General features: G+C 30.9%; 1 protein-coding gene across 1 annotated transcript; it reads right to left on the bottom strand.

Moving 5' to 3' along the window:
* Positions 1-1,071: 1,071 nt before the first annotated feature.
* Positions 1,072-9,290, bottom strand: LOC131843707 (titin homolog). The gene is made up of 7 exons (XM_059192410.1): positions 9,131-9,290; positions 8,363-8,434; positions 6,040-6,170; positions 5,410-5,568; positions 5,089-5,319; positions 3,784-4,520; positions 1,072-3,576 (listed from the first exon to the last, which is right to left on the bottom strand). Exons 1-7 carry the CDS (start codon positions 9,185-9,187, stop codon positions 1,769-1,771), a joined length of 3,195 nt encoding a protein of 1,064 aa, XP_059048393.1. The 5' UTR covers positions 9,188-9,290; the 3' UTR covers positions 1,072-1,768.
* Between the last annotated feature and the right edge of the window lie 360 nt (positions 9,291-9,650).

Below are 9,650 nucleotides of genomic sequence, written 5' to 3'. Positions count from 1 at the left end.
GTTAAAAATTGTCACCAAAACACAAATTCTATTGGGATATGATTTGGTTACGTCATTGGTAATTTTTTTAATTTCGGTAGACTGCTCCATTCGGCCGTTCGTTACTCATTATTTATGGTTGCGATACCACGATTTACGAATTTTCTTTTTTTAGATACCAATTTTTACCAATGTATTATGTAATTGGCCTGCGTTTATAAAAAAAATGTTCTCTAATAGTTGGCATGAAATTTTTGTTAACACCAATAGCATTTAAATTGATTTGTGATATTTTTCTTGGCCCCTTTACTTAAGTCACGATAAGGACGGTTTCCAATTAAAAAACTGAAAAGTTCAAATCCTATTAAGATTGTTATTTTGTTGTGGGGCTTATTAAACTTTCAAATATATGGATATAAATATACAGTACCATATCTTGATTAGGGTTTGTGACTAAAACTTGAATCGTCAGTACCTCTAGTAATGTAAGTCAAGGGGATATTTGATTTAAATATTGCATAGTAACTAAGTTTACGAATAAGTACTCCTTAGGTCATCTGGCTAGTTATTTAATAACAAAAGGACTTTAGTGCCTTATATGTGTAACTGCAACAAAACCGATCTGAACTATAAAAAACTATCCCATATATATATTATAGTATAAAAGCTCCTACTGCATGTATATATTACGCATATTTGACGTGGCTTCCACTATTGTTTTCAAAAATAATTATATTTAAGATAATGAAAATGTACATTATTCGTTTCTAGTTATAGTTATTACATAAGAAAATAAAGACTGTTATGGGAATATAAATATCGTTTTAATTCTTATTCTTTACAATTTAAAGAACAAAATAAATCAAAATGTAATCTAGCAGTTCATATTGTATACTATATGCAGCAAGGTGTATAAGGTGTGTTTTTGTCCCTTAAAAATGAATAACAAAATCAATAAACTTAATAATACTATGTAATATTATGTTATCTGTGATAATACATAATTATTTTCGTACATATACCTGATACTAGATACGAATGCATATGAACGGAAGTACATTACATGGCAAGCGACTGGAACACATCCATAATTACATAGTATAAAGTCGCTACCGCTCTGTCCCTGTGTATGCTTAAATCTTTAAAACTACGCAACGGATTTTGAAATGGTTTATTTTAATAGATAAGTGATTCTAGAGGACGGTTATATGTATAATATATGTACACCCCGGCGAAGCCAGGGCTCTCGCCCCGGCATCTCTTACTTTTCACAACTAAACGGCTGAACACATCTTAATTATATTTGGCTTGGCGTGAAACTATATGCATTGTATCACGGCAACAGACTAGGCTACTTTTTATCTCAAAACAAAGTTGCTAGTAGCTGTTAATTTTCATTATATTATTAAATATATAATTTTGCTATATATTTTTTATTTACAGCATTTTTGTTGATAATTGGAATCTATAAAGTACATATAAATGAGAAATAATCCTGCTGTTTAATTTGTAATACAAACATATTAAAATGGCTAAGCTTAATGGATTTAGTCGAAAGATATACAGATATAGTACTATCGTAGATTAATGCATAAAATACTTTCAAGACGCAAGTAAACAAAATTTAAAAGTCAACTTTTATTTTTAACATAAGTACACTTTGTACAATATTTCATACTCTGTTTGTACAAAAGAAATTACGCAGTGGTTACGCGTCACTTACAAATAAATTATTAAGATATAGTTTTCTTATATACGATCAGTCTAACTAAATATATAGAGTAGAGTTCTAGGTTTTAGATGGGGTAACTTTCCTAATAGTTCTCCTACGGCGCTTCACAAATATTCTTACATCAGGAGCATCGCCGTCATTCTGGGAATCTATAGTATCAGCAGTAGAAGAATGGTCGACCATTGATATAATATTGTCTGCAGGTACAACTCTGCTTTCATTTGGTTTACAACTTAATTCAGTTATTCTACAATTTGTGCCCTTTTCTAAACCACATAGTTGTAACTCTCTTTCAGGTGTTGAGGTAGCTAAAGCAATCATTGGTATGTCATGTGATTTTTGAATATTATTTTGGTAAGGTTCATTTTGAATATTGGAAACAATTTGTTGTTTCACATTTATCTGATCATTACCTACAGATGTATACTGGGGTTGAACTCCTGTAGAAATTATAATAGTTTTTACTATATCGTTTTTCATTTCCAATTTATCAAAGTGTGGATTATTACATTGAAGTGAATTTTCTATATTTATTTCTACTGTATTAGATATATCTTCGATATCTTTCTTTGGTTTTCCTTTCTTGATTTCTGTTATACTTTTTGGTACCAAATCATTTTTGATTTGTAACATTGCTGATATTTCATTGCTTTGAGTTTTTAGTTCAGGTGATGAAATTTGTATTTGTCTACCTTTTTTCACATTCACATCAACTGCATCTTGAGCATCTTCAAAGATCGGAATATATGTTGATAATTCACCTTTCCTTTGAGATACATTTAATCCTAAATCCTCGGGTGTAATTAAACTACTGCTATCCCCAAATAAATCACAAAATTTTGTCTTTATTTCCTCACAAACTGTGTCACCGTTTTCTGATTCCATTTTTTTATTACTTTTTTTTTCAATGTCCTCTTTTGGAGAAACTTCCTTAGATTTTTTTTGGGATCTGTGTGACCTTCTTTTGACAGCGCCTTTTAAACAACTCTCACTATTTTTAGTGGCAGAGGCTTTTTCAGTTTGTTTTTTGGTTATTTTACTAGATTGTTCATTCATAGTTTTATCTGATGAGTTTTGAATATTTTTATAGTTATCAGTTCCTGTTTCGTTCTCCTGACTCATAATGTTTTCCACATCAACCATATTTTCTGGTATAGGATCACTGGCTTCATCGCTTAGCTGTAAGTCGCCCTCTATTATTTTCCTAGTTTTAAATAAATTCTTATCATTAAATTTACTTCCAATTTCTTTACAATTATCAACATTCTCTAAGTTATCATGTCTGTTGACCTGTAATTGAGTTGGGTCTTTTTGACAATTAATTTTATTTGTACTATCAATGTCCAAGCTTAAAGGTAGCACATTTTGTGTATGACCTTCACTATTATTACGGGACTTTATTTTAGGAATTTTATATTTTAATTTAGTGCCATTATTGCAATGATATTCCGATTTTTCGCATTGTGATACTTTATTAATACTATCGAGGCACTGTGTCTGCTCGGTTTTCGGTTGGAATTCGTTATAAGAAGTCTCATAATTAGCAACAACTTCACTAGAAATACCTTCCTGGGTCTCTGATGACGGTATTTCGCCTGATTCCAATGATTGATTAGACACTGGATTTTCAATATCCTCATAGATTTCTTTAACGTATTCTTCAACATATTGCGATGGGTGCTGCAAAAGGGCTTCTGGCATATCAACCTTTTCAATATTCCACACAGACTTGTCTATAATTTCTAAATTGACATTCCTGCCTATAACTGTAGATAACACAGTTTTTCCATTCTCACTCTTCATTACATATCTTTTATTTGTAACTCTAGGATCATCAAGTTTAGTAGCCGCTGTACATTTTATTTCTGTAAATAAAAAACAAATATATTTCAATTAAATAACTTTAACTTTTAGTCAGGTGGGTTTTAATTGTATAATACTTATTAATCAATTGTTGTATAAGGATATCTTATAATAATTTGTTTGATATTTCATTAAATCATTATTTAACACCATATAGTAAAATTACTACTATTAGGAATATTCACAAATCAATAGCATATAAATCATACCTGTGACAGGGGGTACAGAGGTTGCGTCTACCGATATATAATCAGGTGATTGACAAGACTCGTTAGCTTCTAGTCCTTCAGTTATAGGATATCCTGTATTAATATCCGGTCCTTTCCCCCTTGGGTTTCTTGGGTTGATTGGTTCAATTTCATCATTATATTTACTAAAAGAATCAGTTTTCATGCGCTTAGTAGTTACTTCATCACAATCATTTACTATCTTATGTTTTCCTGATTGTCGTTCCGAGGGTTGATTCCGAAACTTTTCAGGATGATAATCATTGTAATCTTTATCGTATTTGGATCTTAAATCTATTCTCCTATCGAAGTGCTCAAATCTATCACGTGGGGGACTTTCTAAAACTCTTGTTCTTCCATATCTTTGATAGCGATCTTCCGGATAATCCCTAGTTGATTTCCGATGCGGCCTTTCTGGGCTGTAGTGTCTTCTATGTCGAAGTTCATAATTATCCTTACGCCTGTATCTATCGTCATCAGATTTTTTACTGGTCCGTGTTCTTGAATGAGTGTCTTTTGATGATTCATGTCGACTAAAATGTTTATCATCAGTACTTGAATTATCTGATAATTTACTCTGTTTACTATTATAACTTCTGTCACGACTCTTTCTCCTTGTATCATGTCTCAATGGCAACAAATCCTTTTTGTGTTTATTTACTTCTTCTCTGGAGTAATTATCTTCACATTCTTCATCTGAAACGAATTTGCTATATTCCCTGAAACAGTCATGAAAATGTTAACATTTTTCTTTGAATAACTATACAGCACCTTTCTATAGTACCTATTTAAATAGAGATATGATAAAAGAACCGAGTCATCGATTTTTAGTCTATACAGTTACTAACTTGTAATATAAAATATAAATATGTGAATATCTACTATGATATAATGTACCGCAGTTTCCACTGGAACGGGATGTAACACAAATTAAGTGAGAGGAAATTCTAGTCCAAAATCTAATAAGAACATAGAAACCATTCAATTGAAATTTATATTAAATCACAACCAAAAATAGTTATATAGAGAGAGACTGTAAAAACTCTGTGTGGATATCTCAGTCTATCTCAGCCACCAAGCAACTTGTTAGAAAGCTATCTCAGGTCAGGTTAGGCAGTGATATTACAATATAAGAGGCATGGCATCACAGTCCTCTGGAATTGTAACATCAGAGTGGTATTACGGGTGTTATAAAATAATGTGATGTTCAATATAATGCTGTTATTAGATTGTTTCTACGAAAAATAAAGTATCACTGAGCAGTCTAATAACAAAGTTAAAATTTACCTGTTTGCTGGCATTGACTTCCGCCTATTACTAATACTGCATGGTTTACGTTGAGTTTGGTGTGTATCCTTATCTGTGTGCATTTGTTTAATATTCTCTTTAACATCACTAGCACTCTCAATTGTTAATTTAACTTGTTCTATTTTGTTGGAAACATTTGCTACTTCAATAGTAGTATCTCTATTAACATTGGTAACTGTATCTTCAGTTGAAGTCTTGCTTTGGTCGGACCTACAAAGATTTTTAGTTAGTACGAAAAATAGTGTTGAATATAAAAATATATACTATACAATACAATTTTATACAACATTTAGTAAGTACCTTATAGCACTGGGATTGTTTGACTTCAGACCATCAGGTACATTTGTTATATTCTTTTTTTTTGTATCATATTCAGTGTTTTTATTTATTTTATTATTGTTTCTTTGAATATTTAATAAATTTTTGTTCATTCTTGAATTAAGAACTAGCATATCCTTCCTGAAAATGAAAAATTAAATTTTCGATATATGAGAAAATTAACAAGAAAATAAATTTACAGTACCACAAAAAAATGTTTCATACACAAATGGTAATGATTGATAACCACAACATATATTAAATATTTTATTATTTGTGCCTCCTATTTTTCAGATTACAAGTGCTAACTGCAATTATATCTATACTACAATTTTTCTATCTGTCTGCATAATACTTTATTATGAAACAAATGATATAAAAGGGATATATCAAATGATATGAAACTCCTGATATATAATGTAAATTGTAAACAAAACTACAGTGAAAAGTTCAAAACAATGTTTAATCATTTGTGGATTAAACTCTGTCTACATTTTTTTAAACATTAGTATGATTTATAACTTTGAATATAATATATAATGATGAAATTAAGTGTAGGCTAAACAACTGCTGTTCCAGATTCATGGTTTATTTGACAATATAAAAACTTACTCTTTATTAAGGTTGGTAATAATCTGGGTTTTCCTCTCTACCTCTGCTCTGGCAGTTTTAAGTAATGATGAGTAGTTACTTTCCAATTTTGAATACTCCAATGTTAATTTGTCAAAGTCCTGCAAAATATTCTAAAATTTCAATGCACATCCGTCCATAATTATAATGTTATGGCAGATTTCTGAGGAGTGATTATATAATATTTAGTTAGACATTACAGTAACAATAAAGAACCTAGTGCACATTGCACAGTGCCATCTAATTCCAAGAGACACAGCTTGCATTTGGACACTAGGCAACTGTTGTATATATGTACATAAGATCATATACCCAGAAACAAGATCAGATTATCTGAATAGATGAACCCATAAATACCAATATTTGTATTGTGCAGAGCTCAAATCAATGATCATTGTGATATAAGATTATGTAATTGCTACAGAACTAAGTTCAACAAAATTTATCTCCATCTACCATATTATTTGTCATATAGAAGATGTGAATGTAGAAGAAACTATATTAGATGTTGAGTAATTAATCACATTATTAATAGATAAACCTTTATCATGAACCACTCTATTGGGGGAAAGGGGATTCTTAGTAATGACCCCATTGCTAACAATATACTATTCAGTTTGATCTCCACAAGGTTCCCTTTAAAAACCATCATGGTAATTCTTGGTAAATTTGCCATGACGGGCTAGTTAGCCCAGGGCAGTTGCCCTGACCTCGTGATTATCTTATCATCCTCCTCTGGTATCCCACCAAGGTAAACTGTTAACGCAGTTCCAGGTTGCAGCAGGTTCCTAAACGCCATTCCATTATCATACATTAAATTGCCTCTCTGAAAACTGCATTAAAATCTGTTGCAAAGTTTAAAAACAATAGTAGTGAATTTTTCTCTATGTAATAGCCCAAGAGCCCACGACTGCCAGACATACGTCATTTTAGTAAACGTGAAAGTTCTTGTATGTGTGTCCCCAACACAGGTAAGAACGATCCCCAAACATGAAACCTGGATCGTGGTTCCTTTGGCAGGTACCAGGTAACAAAGGTGTAAAAAAAACCATATCAAATTCGTTATTTTAAGAAACTCCATATTTTCATATATTGTTTGTAGCATTATTCTAACTTGCGCTGCTCATTGCCAGACACTTAGTGTGGTTCCAACCCCCCGCCGGACCCCCCTAAACTATACTATTTTAGAAATAAACTTACGTCATTTTAATAAAGCTGAACTTTATATATATTATTGAGAGAACTATTAAACTGAGTTTCCTAAATTGCCAGACAGTTTTCTTGGTTCCTTATCCTACCAGACTCATTGAAATCGTATATTGGGTAACAACGGTGTATACAATTTCATATCAAATTCGTTATTTTAAGATGCTCCATTTTGTCACATATTGCTCGTAACAGTATTATAACTTGCTCTGCTCATTGCCAGACCCTTAGTGTGATTCCAACCCCCTGCCGGACCCCCCTAAACTATTCTATTTTAGAAATAAACTTACGTCATTTTAATAAAGCTGAAATTTATATATATTATTGAGAATTCTCTCAAACTGAGTTTCCTAAATTGCCAGACAGTTTTCTTGGTTCCTTATCCTACCAGACTCATTGAAACCGTATATTGGGTAACAACGGTGTATACAATTTCATATCAAATTCGTTATTTTAAGATGCTCCATTTTGTCACATATTGCTCGTAACAGTATTATAACTTGCTCTGCTCATTGCCAGACCCTTAAGTGTGATTCCAACCCCCTGCCGGACCCCCCTAAACTATTCTATTTTAGAAATAAACTTACGTCATTTTAATAAAGCTGAAATTTATATATATTATTGAGAATTCTCTCAAACTGAGTTTCCTAAATTGCCAGACAGTTTTCTTGGTTCCTTATCCTACCAGACTCATTGAAACCGTATATTGGGTAACAACCGTATATTGGTATATGGTGTATACAATTTCATATCAAATTCGTTATTTTAAGATGCTCCATTTTTTCACATATTGCTCGTAACAGGACACACATACAAGAACTTTCACGTTTACTAAAATGACATATATCTGCCGTCGTGGGCTCTTGCTCTATAAAGATGATAATAATTTATAGATGATAGCAACCATAAATTTAAGTTTCCTTGTAAATAATATATTGTTATATTGGTTTCATACAGCAACCACCTTTTGATCTATGATTGGTCATTTTCACTTAAAATATTTTTTCTGATATCAACATAAACTGATAGTGGGGTGTGGCTGATTAAGAGAAGGATAATAAAATGATATTGATTTAATAAATAATAAACTGATACTTACTTTTTGCAATTTATCTATAGTCAATGCATATTCTTCAAGCTGTTGCTTCAGATTTTTGTTTTCTGTTTTCAGCTGTAAAATAGTTGCCAATTAGAATAATAATAAATAACAATTTTGTTACTATAAATAATAAATATAAAAATGTATGGGAAGTAAGTCACCTCTATCATGAAATATTCCACTTGATAAAAACTTTATGTTGTAATAAACTTAGTAATACATCTATTACTAATTTGTCACATTTAAGGTGGACACTCATCAGTGTCCACCTTAAATGTGACACAGAAACAGGCACACACTGTTATGGGCCACAATTATGTGTTTATGATTATTAGTATTTTATCAGAATCTTATATAAAATATGAAATATTCACTATATTTATTACACATTATTTTTTAAGTTAATTAAGTGCAGGAAGCAAATTAATTATAAAATGACTAATAAATATAATAAGATATTGGCATAGTAACTAATTAGAAAACATTTTATTGAAATTGTAACTCCGATGAATTACAATTACTATGAACAAAGCTGTAGTGGATATAAAATTTAGTTCTCTAAAGTGCATGGAGAGGAATGTCCAGATATGGATAGGACATCACTATACTACTATACTATGTTTTATGTCAAGGCTAAGTAGACAAAATAGTAAGTTATGGTGTTACAATAATAACAATAAAGGTGTAGTATTGATAAAAAACCAAATTTATAATATAAAGTTAGAGAATTGAGAAAAATAATATTTCGCGGTAAAACAAGATAGGTACCTCGTCAATAACATTCCCTTCATCGTAGTTTTCCAAATTATCATATATATCATCCATTCTGCAACTGCTTTAAACACTTTTCAAAATTATAAATGTAGTATCTATTAATCAAATTAAAATAAGCACAATTTACATTTAAATACAAACTAAAAATGAATTATGTTTTATAGAGTAAAATATTATAACAGAACAATTCATGTCATTAAACTGTCAGATTTTGTTTGACATTGACATTAACGTGTCTTACTTGATTTAAAGCAGACAGACATTAAGGTCTTTAAAAAGTATCTATATTACTTTATCGTTTTAACTTTCTAATATTATTATTATCTTCTCAAACTTATTGGTAGCATCATAAATAAAAATGTAATAAATAAATTGTATTTAATGCTATTTTAATTTACTTTTTTTACACAGATTATTCTGAGGCTGTCCGTTCCACAGAATGCTGTTTTTGAATCGGCCCTTTGACGTAAAAGCTCCGTGTCTATGGGTTTGCCCTCTCCTCACCGCTTACCTT

Source organism: Achroia grisella, unplaced genomic scaffold, assembly GCF_030625045.1.
Source record: "Achroia grisella isolate CSIRO2021 unplaced genomic scaffold, CSIRO_AGI_Agris_v1 utg327, whole genome shotgun sequence".
NCBI classification, from domain to species: Eukaryota; Metazoa; Arthropoda; class Insecta; order Lepidoptera; family Pyralidae; genus Achroia; species Achroia grisella.
This window is presented reverse-complemented; position numbering and strand designations above follow the sequence as displayed.